This window comes from Mirounga angustirostris, unplaced genomic scaffold (genome assembly GCF_029215605.1).
Source record: "Mirounga angustirostris isolate CCGP_5_RB_7025 unplaced genomic scaffold, mMirAng1.0.hap1 SCAF_15, whole genome shotgun sequence".
Taxonomy (NCBI): Eukaryota; Metazoa; Chordata; class Mammalia; order Carnivora; family Phocidae; genus Mirounga; species Mirounga angustirostris.
This window is the reverse complement of record NW_026991723.1, coordinates 92,552,088-92,568,459: the sequence shown is the minus strand read 5'-3', so window position 1 is coordinate 92,568,459 and position 16,372 is coordinate 92,552,088. Positions and strand designations below refer to the sequence as shown.

At 65.2% G+C, this 16,372-nt stretch overlaps 1 protein-coding gene across 1 annotated transcript in view; it reads left to right on the top strand.

The window, feature by feature from the left end:
• The first annotated feature begins 1,178 nt into the window (after window positions 1–1,178).
• The window catches only part of CCDC187 (coiled-coil domain containing 187), a 40,652-nt gene continuing 25,458 nt past the window's right edge, over window positions 1,179–16,372 (top strand). Inside the window, exons 1-7 of the mRNA XM_045881905.2 lie at window positions 1,179–1,212; window positions 7,598–7,811; window positions 8,042–8,571; window positions 8,674–8,772; window positions 11,038–11,133; window positions 14,624–14,758; window positions 15,292–16,322. Of these exons, the coding sequence (XP_045737861.1) occupies window positions 1,179–1,212; window positions 7,598–7,811; window positions 8,042–8,571; window positions 8,674–8,772; window positions 11,038–11,133; window positions 14,624–14,758; window positions 15,292–16,322 (2,139 nt within the window). The remainder of the gene's footprint in view (window positions 1,213–7,597; window positions 7,812–8,041; window positions 8,572–8,673; window positions 8,773–11,037; window positions 11,134–14,623; window positions 14,759–15,291; window positions 16,323–16,372) is intronic.

Here is a 16,372-nt window from a genome sequence, read left to right as displayed (position 1 = left end):
TCTGCCCAGACCTCCTTTCCTTTTGAGGTTCTACCCGGCCGGGAGGCCACCCGCCACTGCCCTCCGGCCATCTCTCTTGCACACAAAGGGTGGCCAGGGGCAAAGCTAGAGGGTCGTGCTGCCATACCTGCTCCTGCTTGACTCCCAGGGGCCATCCGGCACCCAAGCTCGGCACACCCTCCCCTCTCAGCTGCCTGGCTGTGCCGGCTCCCCGGAGGGCCAGGCTGAGGGCTCTGTGCCACAGTGGTGGGTGCCGTGGGGCCTGGACCGCGGGCTCAAGCACGGCTCTGCCTGAGACTCTTACGTCTCACGCGGGCTGCCCGGGTGGCCCGGCCAGACTCAGCTCGCGATGGCCGTGCTCGGTGCCAGGCCCAGGACTGGGCTCGCGGCCCAGCTGCACACTAGGACTTATACTTTAGAAGGCATGTGTCTCAGTCAGCTCGGGCTGTGTAACAGAACTCGGCCACCTCAGGCCAGCTGGACTTGCCCTGTTGCCATGGACATCCACAGACAAAGGCCGCCTGTGTGTGTGTCCCTTCTGGTACCCACCGCCCGCCTCCGGGTGCCAGGTATCTCTGGGCCGTGGTGGCTGAGGCGGCCCAGCCAGTGTGCAGAGCTTGGTCAGGAAGGCGGGGTCATGGCCCTCCCGACCCTCGGGCCCCAGGATGCAGCTGCCCCCTGGCGTGGTCTTGCCTGGCAGGCCCAGCTGTGGGCCAAGGTGGCCTTGCCAAGTGCCTGGATCTTTTAGGACAGTGCCCAGCAACTCCCCAGGGCCGAGGGGCTGCTGCCCCCATACCGCTTCTGGGGGGCAGGTGTACCCCTCAGATTCTAAGAGACCAGGCTGCTCTGAGTTTCTCTGCCCCCAAACCCGAATTTCCTGAACACCAAGAGGAATCTTTTGCAAGGAGACTTTTACTAGAGTTTGTTTGGGAGGGAAAGACCTAGCTTCTGGGAGTAGGGGGGTGGTAGGGACGGCAAGGGTTGGGGGACCTCCACGGGGGGCTGGGTCCCCTGGCCATGATGGAGAGAAGGCGCCATGTCAGCTGCACTGGGGAGGACCCTGACTCCCATCAGGGGGCCCGCCTGGCCCCGGGACTCCCAGGCTCCCCGGGCCCCTGCAGGTGCGAGTTTGGAGCTGGGAAGGGGTGTGGGCAGCACAGCCTCGACCACACACCGACATGCACCTGCAGTTGAAAACCTCGCATAAGGACGGTGGGTGCGGGCACAGATCTTAGCCAAACGACCAAAGCCCAAGACCCACACGCAGGTCCAGGCACAGAATGCATGGCCAGGATCCCCCAAGACCCTCCTGTCCCTCCACTGCCAAGGTGAGTACCCGGGGGGCCCTCCCGGAGCTGCACCTGCTCCAAGGAGGCAGGAGACTCTCAGGTTTTGAGTTTGGTAACTGGACTTCCCAGTGGCTCTGCCTCCTCCCGCCTCCCCCTACTGGGCACCTCCCCGCTGTCTCGAAGCCTGAAGGGTCTCAGCCATCCCACCCCCACCCCCGACACTGTGCTTCTGAAGGGCCAGGTGGCCCTGTCTGCCTCCAGGCCCACCCCCCCACCCCCGGCTCCTAGCTGCCAGACTGCACCACCGGAGCCCCGGGTGGTCCCTGGGGGGCAGAGAGAGAAAGAAAGCAGGGGAGGAGGGCTGAGAGGGAGCGGCTCTGGACCGCTCTGGAGATCCTCCTTTCCTGCCAGAGCGTACCTGCCTCCTGCCCGCCTCCTGCCCTGCCCCCACTGCCATGGGGACGAGCGCCCCGGGTGTGTGTCCCCTGCCCAGGTGGGCTGGATGTGCAGGTGAGGCTCTGCTCCCCCGCCCCCACCGGGTTCCCGGAAGCCAGCCCGGAGGAGGAGCCTGCACGATGGACGCCTGGGTTTCTCTGGCAACATCAGGGCAGGCGTCCCAGCCTCCTGCCCGACCTCCCGCGCACCTGGAGGTGAGAGTGCCCCGTGTCTGTGCTCTGCTGGCAGCGGGCCTTCGAGCCACGGCCCCCGCCTGGCGCCCTCCCCGCAGACGGAGGTCTGGGGCCTGCCAGCTGGTGAGTACCCTGGGGGGCCCTACCTGAGCCCGGCTGGCCTGCCCCAGGACCCTGGGGGAGGGTGCGTGGGGGCACGGGCGGGTTGGGAAGGGGACAGCTTTTCCTTCTTCCATGGACGTGGCTGAGTGCAGGGTAGCCATCCTTCTCTGTCCTGCCTGAGGAGGGGTCTTCCTGCCTGGGGGCTGCCTCTGGGGGCTTGGGGGCTCCTCAGGGGCAAAGCCAGGCTGCCCGGGCGTGCGATGCCCACGAGCCCTACCCCCCGAGCTGCCCTGCCTCTGGGCCCTGGTGCTGCTGTAAGGCCAGCCCTAGACTCTCCCCTGATGAACTGTGCCTCAGTTTCCCCGTGTGTACGGGGGGTGATAAATACTCTTCCAGCGCCCGGATTGGGCTGATGGGTGGTTCTGCATTGGTTCCACCTGGCAAGGCCATCATCTGACAATGAGGCTGGCTCAGCCTGGACCCCGTCCAGCTAACTCCCTGGACAAAGGGCCCCTCAGGCCGTCCGGTCCTGCTGGAGGGCTCCCATCCAGGAGTGCAGTTGCAGGGTGAGGCAGCGGTAGGAGACCCCTGGCCCTGAGTTAACTGTTCTGAGCTGTGTGAAGATGGTTTTGGTCCCTGGGGTGTCCTTTCTCAGAGTCCCCGGTCTACTCTGCTCGCTCCCGGTTTGGAGGAGGTGGTGCTGAGGGCAGGTGTCTATTCTGTGTTGTGTGACTGTGGGCAAGGTGACAATGCCCTCCTCACGGCTTGGGGAGGAGCCCCAGGTTGCCTGGGGAACGCCCTGGGCGCAGGGCCTGGCCCCTGGCAGGTGCCCCAAGCGGTCTCCACAAGTGACCCAGCGGGCCTGAGGGTGGCCGTGCGGGGCGGGGGGACGAGGAGGTGGCAGGGCCTGGGGGCCGGCGGAGCTCCCTTCTGACCTCTCTGTGGGTGTGGCCGTGAGACCCTCTTGGCAGCAGTGGATGGTGGCTCCGGGGTTCCCTGCGCAGTGGGTTTCATGGGCGGCGGTGCCATGGGTCTTGGTTGTGTAGCCGGGGGTGGGGGGTTTGCCAGAGCCGAGAGGCCATGGGGGTGTGGACAGCCTTCATTTCATTCCTCTGCCCGCAGAGCCCGCTGCTCGAGGCCGGTCTGCGGGGTTTATCTCTGCCCCACCTCGCCCACCAGGGCTTCCATCTGGCTTCCCTGATGGCGCCCTCCTCCCAACGGCCAACTGTCTTCCCAAATCGCTGGCTCTGTGTCACCTTGTCCCCGCCCTCGCATCTGCCACCCTGGGGGCCCGACCAGCTTCCAGGAGTCCATCAGCTTCTGGGGAGCGGCTGTGGAGACACTGGGGCTGTTGGGGCAAAGTGGGCGGCAGAGACTGGGGGACACCGCCCTGGCCAGACTCCCACACAGAGCCTTCGGCAGCCCAGGCCGGCCCTGCTTGCCCCGCTCCGCAGACCTGGGCGGTGTGCACGCGTGTGCATGCGTGCCGTGTGTCTGTCCGGTGTGTACCAGACGGGAGGCGTGTGCTTTTGTGCAGCAGGGCCCAATATGACAGACGCTCTTGTCACCTGCATATCATTTCCCCAGATATGACCCGAGCCCGGGTCAGCCTCCCAAGTGCTTCCTTTTGGACCTCCGAGCCCCCGCCCCGGCCCGTGGTGCTGGGCGGCGTGCGGGCAGGGCGTGTGGCGGCTGCAGACTGGTCTGGGTACAGGCCGGTTCGGGCGTGCTCGCTGAGGGACCACCGAATGCCCGGGGCTGGGTCTGAGCGGGAGGCTGAGCGGTGTCACGGCCACGTCCAGGCCCGTGCGAGCTGCGGGGCTGGCACGGTCTCTGCTCTCAAACCCTGGGGCCCGGGGCTGTGGGCACGGTGGGCCCTTCTCCTTCGCGGTCCACGGACTCTGTCCGCAAGCCTGCTCGACCTGCTTGGGGCTGGGGGCCCGGGCGACGAGCCGTGAGAAGCTGCTCCTGGAGGAAGGCCCCCAGCCCGCTCTGCCCACCCCACCCCTCCAGGCAGCCCAGGCCATGGGAGCAGCCCCGCAGTGCCCGGGCCAGGACAGTAGCATGGTCTGCACCGTGCAGTGGGCTGTGGGCGCTGTGGATAGGCCCCCCCTGCCCCCCACCCCCCTGGGGCAAGGGGCAGGGGCCCTGGTGAGCCGGTTTCTGGCTGCACTGGGCAGATGCCTCACGGAACGGGCCAGTGGTGTGGACCTGGGCTGGCGGTCCAGGCTCCGGGGTGGGCTGGGGGAGGGCAGAGGTGTGCTGGCTTTCCTTCCTCAGTCAGCCCCCTCCCCAGGCTACCCCCCACCCCGTGAGCCCTCTGTGTTCCCTGTGTCTCTGACCCTCAAAGAAGAAACCTTACCAGGTGGGGGCTGGTGCTCTTCCCACTTCACTGATGAGCAAATAACCTGCCTGAGCTCAGCAGCGGGCCCCTGGGATGTCGAGGGGCCGGGCAGGGGGGCGTGCGGAGGCTTAGCTTGCTCTCCACAGTAAGCCTCAGGCCAAGAAGCCCACCCTTGTGGCCCTCCCCACCCGCCCCCGCTTCTGACCCTGCCGGGACCCTGGGCCACAGGACCGCTGCCAGGGAGACAAAACCACAAAGGGCCTTGCCGTGCTGGGGGCTCTGGCAGGGAGCCAGCCCGGCCCCCCGCTGTCCCCAGTCCCCCGTGGTGGGGGCAGAGGAGTGGGCACCAGGACACAGTGGGGGTGGCATTTGTAGGTTGTGAGCCAGCGAGGAGGCGGGGGGTGGGTCAGGATGGGGGTGCATGCCACAGCCAGGGGAGCCTCCAGCTGGGCCTACCTCTGCTTAGGGTAGAGATGCGGGGGCCTGACCTGTGTGCGGGTGTTCCCCACCCCACGCTGTGGCCTCTGGTACCCACACTGCTGCTTGGGGCCCTGGCCGGGGCCCGGCTCACAGAGCTGTGGTCGCCCCAGTAGGTGCCAGGGGGCTGGGGCCAGGGGTCCATCGAGGGTCCTGGGCAGGGAGAGGCCTCGGGGGCTAGCACGTCTCCCAATTGGGAGCCGGTCTGGAGGGGGGCTGGTAAAGCAGGCCTGCGGGGTGCGGCCAGTGGAGCAGGAGGAGAGGGAGGGGGCTCTGGGCTTATCACAGCTCACGGGGCTGCCGCGACGCTGGGGTTATTTACACCGTCACACACTCGTTTCACGATTTTGCTTTTATCGACTCTGGTGTATGGCAGCCGGCTGTTCTGTCGTGTTTATGAAACAGCTGCTTCCTGCGGAGGGCCACGGCTCTGGACCCACCACTTTCCTGCTCGTGGGAAACCGGGGCCACCAGCTGACCTCCAGAGAGACGCGGGCTTGGCTCCGGCCGCCGCGGCTCAGGATGACCCTCTCCCGCTGTCCTTGAGGACGTCAGGTGGACGCTGGGGAGAATGCGCCCCAGGACCTTAGCCGATGTAGGCGCCCCAGGGCCTGGCCAAGGCGGGGTCCTTCAGCGGAGGCCCGGGGGCTGCAGTGACCGCGGGGTCCTTCAGTGGAGGCTGCAGGGGGTTCTGCTCCAGAATGGGGAGCCTCTCTGTAAACTAGGGAAGGCTGAGCTGTCTCTGGGAGTCTCCTCGGTTGTCTAGCCTCTAAGGGTGGTGTGGGGGACACCGTGGTCACCCCCTGGTGATGTCCCCCGAGCTTGCCAGCCCCCATGTAGCAGAAGCCGTCTGCAGGCCCCATGTATCCCCAACACGTCACGGGAACACGCGTGTGCCCTGTGGCTCTCCTGGAAGGGCCTGCTTTCCCAAACCCCGGGGGCAGCCCTCTGCCATGCCGACCCCTCACAAACATCCCATAAAGAAACATGGGGTGGGACCCACTGCATTTTGGCCTCACCAGGCGACGTCCCCAGTGGGGCAGGCAAGCTGGGGCAGGGCTGGACTCCTGGCCAGAGCTGGATGGTGGCCTCGGTGCCACTGGCAAGGGGACCCGCCTGCAGAGCTGTGTCATCAGTCTAGGCTACCAGGTGTGGTTGAGGGCCCTGGGGCCATAGGCTGGATTTGGGATTCTGCTGGCTCTGTGGTCTGAGGCACATGCATCCTCCCCTCATCCCAACTGCAGGAGAAGTGGGTTGTTGGGGTTGAAGGGGCAGCACCTCACATTCCAGGCAGGGCCTGTCCCTGGGGTGACTCTTCTCTCCTGCTGGTGGCTGAATGTGGGGCCGTGTCCCTATGACCAGGACCCCGTTGGGCTCAGGGCCCCGCCCCGTGTCCTGTCCCAGTGGCAGCTGGCTCCAGGCATCCCTGGTTCCCAGGACAGGCTCTTAGAATAAGCCTCATAGAGGCTCTCCATTCTGCCTGGAATTAGGAGCTCTTTTGCTGCAAACCCCCTTTCTCTAAGGCATCCTGAAAACGAAGGGTTCATAGCCAGCTCAGCCATCCCACTGCTCATGAACACGGGCCGCCCTGCTTAGCGCCCTCCTGCTGGAGTGAACTCACCAGAAGCTCACAATACCCAGAGGCAGGGCAGGGTGGGGTCTCTGGTCACCCAAGGTTACTCAGCTGGCTAGGGGCAGCTCTCCTCCTCGGGGGACCATGCCAAGCTCAGAGCCAGCTGACTGCAGAGTCCGAGTCCTTCCCACCATACTGCCCTGCCAGGGTCGGCGAGAAGGTGACAGGACCCCACTGCAGGTGGACCAGGCTGGGGTGCTCTCTGAGGAGGGCAGGGCCAAGGAGGCAGGCCTGGGGCTCCTGGGGCTCAGGCATCTTCAGCTAGTATGTCCGTGGGCCAAAGGGTGCCCTGAGCATTTGCCAGGGAGAGATGAGAAGCCAGGGCCCGCTTCCCCTGACCAACCCCGAGGAGCCAAAGGCAGCGGCCTGGGAGATGGTTCCCAGTGGGCATCGGGCTGGAGCACTGAACCTCTCGTCCAGCTGCTGGGACCATGTCCGGGCTGGCTCCTCTCTCCCGGGGCCCCCAGGCTGACCCCGTCCGGAACTGAAGCTTGAGCCTGGGGTCAAGCCCCACCTCTGCCCCCAGCCCTGCACTGGGCCCCCTGGCTCTGGCTGAGCCCGCCCCCAGCCCTGGCCAGTCCACTCACCACACACACAGCTATAGGCTCCCATGCCCTGGGAGGATGGTGGGGGGCCTGTCCATGGCCCCAGCAGGAGTCGAAGGCCTCGGCTCTGTCGCTGAGTGACAATGGGGTTATTATGCTGTCACAGGCCGCCCAGAATTCTCTCCCACCCTGCTGCGGGGCAGCTCGTTAGGAAGTCCCCCCAGGCCGTTGCGAGCCCAGAGCCCGGCAGCCCACCATGCCCACCCAGTTTCCACGACTATCCTGAGGGTTTCCATCGTGGGCCAGGGGACTGGGCTAGGCCGTGACCAGCCGGCAGTGGCCAGCCCATCCTGAGCAAGGATGGACACCGGGCTGCAGGCCGGCGGGCTGCCCCGTGAAAGCACCTTCTGACCCCAGGCAGGTGGTGACTGGGAGCTCACTGGGCTCTGCCCCCGACCTGGCCCTGTGGCCATGTCGACCTTGCTCATGGGGATGCTGGCTGCCGGCCCAGGAGAAATGATCCTGCCCCACCCCAAAGATAACCAGAGGCACTTCCCCGTCTCACTCTGGCTCCTCAGGGCCCTGGGCAGACCCGCCACCTGAGGGGCTAGAGCCAACCCAGCTAGTGTTTGTGCGGCTGCACGTGTCTGTGCCTGCCCACTGGGCCAGGCGGGGACCTGTGAGGGACAGCCTCCTTCCCCGGGAGGGCATCCGGGTCAGCGTGACGACGGAGGACTTGGGGGCCAGCGTGCCCCGCTGCGTGCCTTCTCCGGAGCCTCAGTCTCCCCATCTGTCAGTTGTGCTGATGGTGGTGACTGCCTGCAAGGCTCGAGGTAGCGATCGGAGAGGGGGCGTGCCTGGGGGCGTTTTCTTGGCCCCCCTGCACCTTTCTCGGTCATGGGCATCCTGAGACAGGAGAGTGAGGGAGCAGGAGGGGTACTGGGGGGCGCACAGTCTGAGATGTTCTGCTCAGCACAGCCAGGTCTCCACACCAGACTCATGGGCTGCTTCTCTGTCCCCAGGGAATCCGGGCTCCGTCCGCCTGTGGCTGAGGATGACGCCATGGCTGCCCTGAGGTGGCCCAGGCCCTCCCAGCAGCCCGGTGACCTGCAGGGAGCTCCCCACGTGGCCTGGTCCGACCACACTGAGCAGCTAGGCGCCCGGGGGAAGGTCCACAGCCACCCGGTGTGGTCGGAAGGCGAGGAGGCCAAGGATGGGGACAGCTCGGTGTCATCAGGCCGCCTCTCTGGCTCCTCTGGGGGCCACGAGTCCTGCACATCTCCCCCCGGGCCCTGGAAGGAGAGGCCCCCCCAGGTGCTGGGGCCCCGGCGGCAGCCCAGAGAGAGCAACCCGCGGCTGGAGCAGCTGCGGGACAAGATCCGGGCCCAGGCCCAGTGGCAGGCCAGCTGCGCCTCCCTGGGCACCTCCGCACCGTCCAGCGCCTCGCGCCTCTACAGAGCCTCCAAGTCAGAGCCCCGGAGGAAGGCCAGGAAGCCGATGAACCCCCCTCCAGCCCCGTGGGAGGCACTCAGGCCTGGGGCCTCCGTCAAAGGTGCTGTTTTGGAGGCTATTGAGTGGCTGCTACATGGGGGCCTTGTCCTGGAAACCCCTCCCGGAAGCTGTCCTCACGATGCCCCCTTTTGCTCCTCTCCAGGCTTAGGCGCCCTGAGTGTGGCTCCATGTGGAGTGGAAGACAAGGCAATCCCCGGCCAGGGGTGCGAGCCGTCCGGGGTGCCCCGGCGCCAGGCCTCAGGTGAGGGGCTGCACGGCTGGCCATCCTGGCAGCCCAGCCCGGACCCTCAGGCGGCGGTCAGCGCGTCTCGGTTCTGGACACTGCGGCTTCCCTCCCTCTATATGACAGGCGCTAGTATGATCCCACTCAGACGAGGACAGTAGAGAGGGCCCCCGCCACGAAAGGGCTAGGCACAGATTTGGACCCGGCCTGCCATTCTCCAGAACGGGACCTCCTCTAAACCTCTGCTTCCCCCTCAGGGAAGGAATGTGGGCAGGCCCTGCAAGGCAGCCCGGGGCTCAAAGGGCAGGGGGTCTCCTGCACAGAATGGGTGACGTCTTTACTGTGTGGACACATACCAGCCACAGGGCCTGGCTGAGCCTTTCCCCGGCCTGGGAGGTGCCAAGGGCTCGGTCATGGGTAGGCAGACTTCTTGCCAGTGGGAAGGGGCCAGGGGCTGAGGGAAGGTTTGGCTTCCTCCTTCACTCAACAGATAGGAGGGGTGAGGTTGGAGAGGCAGACAGGAGCCATGCTTGGGGGCCAGAGGGCGGTAGCATTTAAAGAGTCTGGATTGCACTGCTGGCCATGGGCACTGGGAACTGCTTTGGAGGGTTTTAAGCAGAGAGCCCCAGTGGGTTTGGGCTTTGGCAGTCCAGTACTGTTTGCAGGATGGGGAGCGGGGAGGAGGACGTCTCTCTAGTCTAGAAGGGCAGCCTCATTCCAGCAAGGTTTTGGAGGCCCCGGAGTGGGGCAAGGGGACGGGCTCGGGAGCAGAAGTCAGGCTGCCCGGGATGCCTGAGGCTGCTGGGGTCTTTGGGGGGCCAGGGGGCAGCAGTGGCACCAGGCAGGTCAGGTCGGGTCAATATGTGACCGGGACCCCTGGGGCACCAGCCGCAGGTACCTTTCGGGCGCGTGTCCCGCCCCAGCTGGGTGTGTGAGCGGAGTCAGATGCAGGCCGGGGCCAAGGGGCCTGCCGGTCCGAGCCCAGGCGGCAGCGTCCAGCTCTGGCCTGGCCGTGGGCGGAAGCCGCTCCCCACCCAGGTGCCCAGGCCCACTGTGGCTCACCGCGATCACCCTGCCCTTCTCCTCCTCCACCCATGGGGACCCCAACGGCCTCAGGTCCCCGAGCACCCCCACCCCACGGAGGCCACTGGGGCTCCTCAGCCAAGGTCAGGATTTGGCCGCTAGTCGCTCGGGGACTCAACAGCATCTAGTGTCATCGGTCACCATTCTTGACCGCCACGTCTCATCCTTCCTGTTAGAACCCTCTGGAGGCAGGCTTGGGGCAGGGCCTAGGTCTAAATTATGGTAAGGTACACATAAGATTTACCACCTTCACCACTAGTAAGTGCACAGCTCAGGGGCGTCCGTGAGTTCACACCGTTGTGCAGCCGTCCCTCTGTCTGTCCCCATAACATGGTCATCTTCCCAGACTGAGCTCTGTGTCACACACAGACCTGTCCCCTCCCCTGGCCCCCGCCCCCCTCTCCTTGTCTGTGGGTCTGACTCCTCTAGGGCCTCGTGTCAGTGGATCTTACAGAATTAGGGTGCTGGAGGCCCTTCCTGCCAGCAGGTTCCAGGCAGCGAGGATGGAGGGACCGGCCCAGGCCTGGAGAGTCCTTTTGGGCCAGGCTTTTCCAAGCGCCGCTGGCCCTGCTCACACGGCACTGGCTGGTGGGCTTCTTGGTGCTCCCCAAACACAGCTGCACCCCGGCCGTGGACAGAGACACCGAGGCCAAACAGCACTGGGCCTCGGGAAGCTAGTCCCCTCCTGCCGGCCCACTGTGCTTGCCAAGGGACTCGGACAACCTCCACCCCCTTGGGGTCTCCATGTCCCCTCCTGTCCAGCCAGGTGGACCCCACCATGTAAAGCCCCTGTGGTCCTCACTCTGATCCCACCTCCCCCCGCTGGGCCCCTGTCCAGCCTGGCTGGCCACTGCTCCCTGACAGCCCATTGAGTCAACACAAGGGCTGCAGGTCAGCCTGAGATGGGCAGGGCAGACCCAGCTGGGAGGCCATTCCTGTCCTCAGGGGCTCTCGGCCCCAGGCACTCCGGGAAGTTGTGACCAGTCAGGGCCCCGGAAGGAGGGTGTGGCGGGCCCAGGCCTGCTGGGGGGCAGGCAGTCCAGGGTGTCCCTCTGGCCCTGCACTCAGCCACCCGCTCTGGCACAGACCCAGGGAGCAGGCAGGACAGGTGCTTTGCTCCATAGGAGCCCGGGTCCACGAGCGTGGCTATCCCCGTGAATGTGACTGCTCACCTTCCCTCCTCCTCTCCCCTCCCTGAAGTTCCACGGGAGAAAGCCAGAAGGATGCAAAGTAGTCCTTGCAAAAGGGAGAAGGCCCCCAGATCACCCATCCCCAGAAGAGCCGCCAAAGACAAAGGTAAGGTCTGCCCATTTGGGGCCACGACATGTCCTGGGGGTAAACGTCTGTGACCCAGCTCACCAGGTGGGCACGCGGCTTTCTGGCGCATGGTTTCTGGTGCCGGGGACAGCAGAGGCCTGGGCTGCTGTGGGCCTGGGGACCTGGGATCGGCAGGGGCTTGGGCAGGGGGGGTGGGTCTGCAGGGCACGGGGGAAGGGCAGCGCTGGCGTCCGCATCTCGGGGAACCGCAGACCCTGGGGGCCCACCCCCCATGATGGACGGAAAGCCCACAAAAGCCCCGAGCCCCCAGACTGCGAAGGTCTCCAAGCACACAGGGCCGCTCACTCACCGTGCCTTCACACACATTTATAGCCTGCGCGCACGTGTGAAGACGCAGCAGTGATGGAGGGCGGCTGCGAGGGTCCGGTGGACAGATGTGTCTGCTGCGCGTCTGTGCCATTCCCGGGGAGCCGCCGTGCAGCGGCCTTCAGCAGCGGGGGGTTCTGCAGGAGGGAGGGCTTTCCCTATCTGCCTGGTTTGGGATTTGGACCCCAGCAGCAAACCCACAACACCTGCTTCACTGAGGCCCTGGTTGCAGCAAAGGCCTTTGGCCTCGTGTCCACAGTCTCCCAGCCCTTTGGGGACATGGAGCCGTCATGCAGGGGGCGCGTTGGCCGACCATGTCCCAGGAGAGTCCGAGGAAGATGTGGGGACGGTGGCGGGCTTGAGGTCCCGGAGGAATTTCTACTCGGGGCGTCTCTCCCCTGGGGCCTGGGCGGGTGGTGGGGTGGCGGCGTCCGGCGGAGACCCAGCTGTCCAGCCCGGATAGGTTTGTGGCCGCGCCCTTGCCCCGGAGCCAGCAGTCCCCAGGAGGGCCCCGCGTGGTGTGTGGGGAACGAGGCGGAGCAGCTGCACGCCCCGGACCCCAGCTCGGCCACCCTCACGGCCCTCCTCCGCCGCAGACGGGCTGGCCCCCATCCTGTAGGTGGGGATGCTGAGGCTCACAGAGGCCCACGCGGGCGAGCGAGCTCCAGGCCTGTGCGGCTCACCCGAGAGAGCCCAGCGGCGCATGCTCTGCCCGTGCCCGGCGCCGTCTTTCTGCTCCGCGCCTTCAGACCCACCACCTCCGCTGGGGGCAGCGCCGGCTCCGGCGGGACCATGACCGTCTCCCTCCCCCACGCTGGCTTCAGGGCCCCTTGAGGGAGGCGGGCAGCGCAGGCCGCTGGGGCAGACACATCTATTCAGCAAGGGTAGGAAGCAACTGGAGAGGAGAGAGAACCTCCACTCGAACCTGACAGTGAGGGATGCTGGGAGCCACGGAGAAGGTTCCAGAAGGCCCACGGAAAAGGCACGAGATATCACAGTTTTCTGCATCGTTGTCTCCTCCTACCCCTCAGCTTTATTTTAATGGCTCGCTTGACAAATGACCTGCTTTCTGCCCGACACTGGGTCAGAGGGCTTGCCACAGGCTGCATCCATCATCGTAACCACCGTGTCACCCTGACGGACTTGACCATTAGTTTCTGTCAGTGACCAAGTCACAGCTGGGCTAAGGAGAGATGAGCTTGGGGTCAGAGGTCAGAGCCACAGGACTTGGGAATTGGATGAATTAGGAATTTGCTGTAGTTAACAAAAAATTAAATCGCAATAGTTATAAAATATTCATCCATCCGGGCCGACGGAAAATGAAGCCCAATATTTAATTTCAGATTATAGCACCTCACTTTGCATTTTTTATCATAGATTAGGTCGGCCCTGGGGCTCTGACAGGGCACTTGGGGACTTCATCCATTTCCACAGATTAAAAATCCTCTCGTAAAAAAATTAATTGCCATTAAACTGCTCGGCAGAAGAAAAAAATGTGCCCATCAGGACCCATTTATTGACCCGGACCCCTCTGGCGGGCTAATGGGGGATGAGCGACCGGTGATGGAGGGGCCTGGCCATCGGGCAGCCCTCTCGCCCGGGGCGGGGGGCAGGGGGAGAATCCCTGCGTGGTATCCCCAGGGAGGGAGCCACGTTGGCAATTTTGTGCAGTTCAGCCGTGTCGGGGGACCAGGGCGGAGGAGCCTTGCTGGGGAGCCCAACCCCACTGGTGCCTTTCAAGACCCCAGTGTGTCCAGCTGGGCAGTGCCGGCCTCAGCCCTGGCCTTTGACTCTGCCTGGAGCCAGCAGAATCCTGACACCTCCCGGCCCGAGCCCTGCAGTGAGTGACCACTTTCATGTTTGTGGTCCCGTGGGGCGGTGCTCACAGATGGGGAAACCAAGTAAAGTCACTCCCCAAGGCCCATAGCTAGTCATCGACAGAGCCAGAGTTAGACGGGCTCTTACCTGCAGGTGTCCCAGGCGCCTGGTGTGGGAGGGCGTGGCCTCAGGGGCCCTCGCTGGAGGGGTGTGGCTTGTGGAGGGGTGGCCTTGGGGACAGGTCCTGGAGGGCAAGACTGCAAGGTGGTGTAGCCTTGGGTCGTGTCCCAGGGGCCTCGGCTTTGGGGAGCGGCCGAGGTCCTTCCTACAGGCGTGGCCTATGAAGGGCGTGGCTTTGTGCAGCCCCCTCCCCTTCCTGGGGCCGCTGCTCCAGCCTGTGACTATCTCCGGGTCTGGGCGGTGGTGGGGGTCTCTGACCCTGTTGGCTGCCTGCCCCGAGGGGTCGGCTTTCTGCATGGTCCCTGCTGTAAGGCCCCTTGCTTGGCAAAAACAAGGCCCTTTGTGGGAGGCAGGACAGGTCTTGGCCCGGGAGGTCCAGTTTCCTGCCCAGGGCTGGCCCTGGGGGAGATGCAGTGTGTGTCTGTGTGTCTGTGTGTCTGTGTGTCTGTGTGCATGTGTGCGTATGCGTGTGTCTGAGTCTATGCGTGGGTCTCTGTGTCTGCGTGTGTGTGCGTGAGCTAAAGCTTGGCCGGTGCTCTGGCCTCCGCCAGCAACCTGGTTTGTAGTGACCGTGGGGCTGGTGTTGGCATTTGGAGGGCGTAATCTGGGATTATGAAGTAAGAGCTTTGATAAATGACGTTTCTTATGCGACAACGTTTGTTAACAAAAGCTCATTGGTGGCTGGGAGGCGGTGGGCGCTTGTGTCCGTGCTCCCTGGGACCCCTCGTAGGCGGAGCCTCAGCAGCAAGAAAGCAAAGACCTTCCCCGGCTCAGGGCAGAGGCCAGCGTAGCATTAGCCTCCCACTCGCGGCTCCTCATGACTACGGTCCTTGCTAGTGTGGGCTGGCGTTGACCTAGGATGTGCAGTGCACCTGGGCCCGTGGCCTTGGTTTTACAGGCAAAGCCATGGGGAGCGGGTTTTATTACCCCGTTTACCCAGGGTCAGAGAAGTCAGGTCACCGGCCAGGGTCATCCTGGGACTCGGCCCTGCCTCTTGCTGGCCACTGGCTGAGGCTCGCCCCAGCTCCTCTGGGAGCGTGTGACGCAGTCTCCGTGGGCTCCCCGGGGCCAAAGACCTCCTTGTCTGGGCCCGCATTCGGAAGGCCCCGGCCGCTCCGCTGTGTGTGCGTTTTCTCTGTTTAAGATTCTGAGTTGGTTGGTGTTTACGCCTGGAGGAAAGGACCAGCCCTGGTGAGGGCCCTGCTTGGGCCCCGTCCCGCCCTCCCCGGGCTCCAGAGCAAGGCTCCCTCAAGAGACCAGGCCCCTACCGCGGAATTAGGTAGCTGGCACCCCGGCCTGTGCTCCTCCCTGCTCTGCTGGGGCATCAGGGGGTGGGCGCGGAGGGGAAGGTGGTGGCGTCGGGTGCAGGAGCAACCTCTCCCCAGCGGCCTGTCCAACGCCCTCCAGATCTGCCATCAGACGGGACTTGGAGAAAGCATTATATTTAAAAGCCAAAGAAAGGTTTTCTGCCCCTGAGAGACATGTTTTAGGCTCCTGGGAGGCAGGGCACGGCCACCTAGGCTTTCCCATGGTAGGGAATGCAGGATGGGAGCGGCAGGGGCTCCGCTAGGAGACACACGTCACCCAGTCGTGCTGTTTCCACCAAGTCCGGAGTGGGTGGCTCTGTGCCAGGTCGAGTCACCCATATGAGGCACCCACACCCAGAGGTGCAGTGTCCAAGTCCATGATGCCTGTAAGGGCCAAGGGGCGAGCTCCCTGGGAGCAGGGCTGAGGGTGCCTGGGGCAGGGAGCGGGCTCTGCTCCTCCTGGGCCCCCACGGCTCCTGACACCTGTGACCACCTGTCTCTGCAGGAGATAGCAAGAGAGTTGGAGCTGCCGAGAGCTCCCCTGTCTGCCCCCGGATGCCCAGTCCAGCCTCCTTCCGAGGTGACCTGCAGCTCTCTGCCAACGCACCCAACCTGGCTTCCTGCGACCAGCCCATGACCATCCAAAACGCTATGGCCGTCCTTAGAGACCTCCGCCAGCAAATCCAGGCCGGGCTGGAGCTGGCCCGGCACCGCCACTCCAGGGGAGGGCCAGAGCTGGGGCGGTCAAAGCTGTGGCTGCAGGACCCGGCGGGGAGGAGGCAGTGGGGCCCCTGGAGCACCCCAGACGTGCGGGGCTCCTTCTCCAAGAGTCCTCAAGCAGGGATGGAGGGGAGGCGCTCCTCCTTAGAGAGGCCTGGCAGCTTCCCCACTGGGCATCGCTGGAGCACCCTGGCTGGGTGGGAGTCCTATCCCCAGCGGACCAGAGCGGCCCCAGGACGGAACCCCTCCTTCCAGAGGCCCGGGAGCCCCCCTGAGAGGCTGACCTCCCTGCCGCAGCGGCCCTGGAGCGCCTCGGCCGGGCAGGCCTCCAGGCCCCCGCGGACCTGGGCCACTCATGAAGACTGGGAGAGCCCCGCCCGAAGACCCTGGAGCCCTTCTGGCCAGCGGTCCCAGAGCGCCTCCTTCACGCAGGGCGCTAGCACCCCGTGCAAGGACAGAGGCTCCCTCCTGCCGCCCTCCGGAGTGGAGCACGGCTGGCTGAGGCCCGCCAGGGGTGCCCCGGGGAAGGAGGATGAGGAGTGGGTGCCACCACCCTGCCCGAAGCCCCGGGGGGCCCTGGGCCACCGCTACAGCACCGAGGCGCTGCGGGAGTTCATGCGCCAGAAGACGTTGGCACGGCGGCGGCAGGCCCTGGAGGAGAAGGCCTCGGCCGTGCGGGCGCTCGAGCTGAAGAACCAGAGGCTGCAGGAAGTCTACAGGAAGCAGCGGGAGGCCGTCCTCGGCAAAGCCGTCCCTGTGGTCTCCCAGACGAACCCCGGCATTGTGACCTTTTTCCCGCATTGTGCGCCATCCAGGGTAGGAGCTGGGCCCGGGTGAGGACGCGGTGCCAGCCAGCTCAGCCCCTG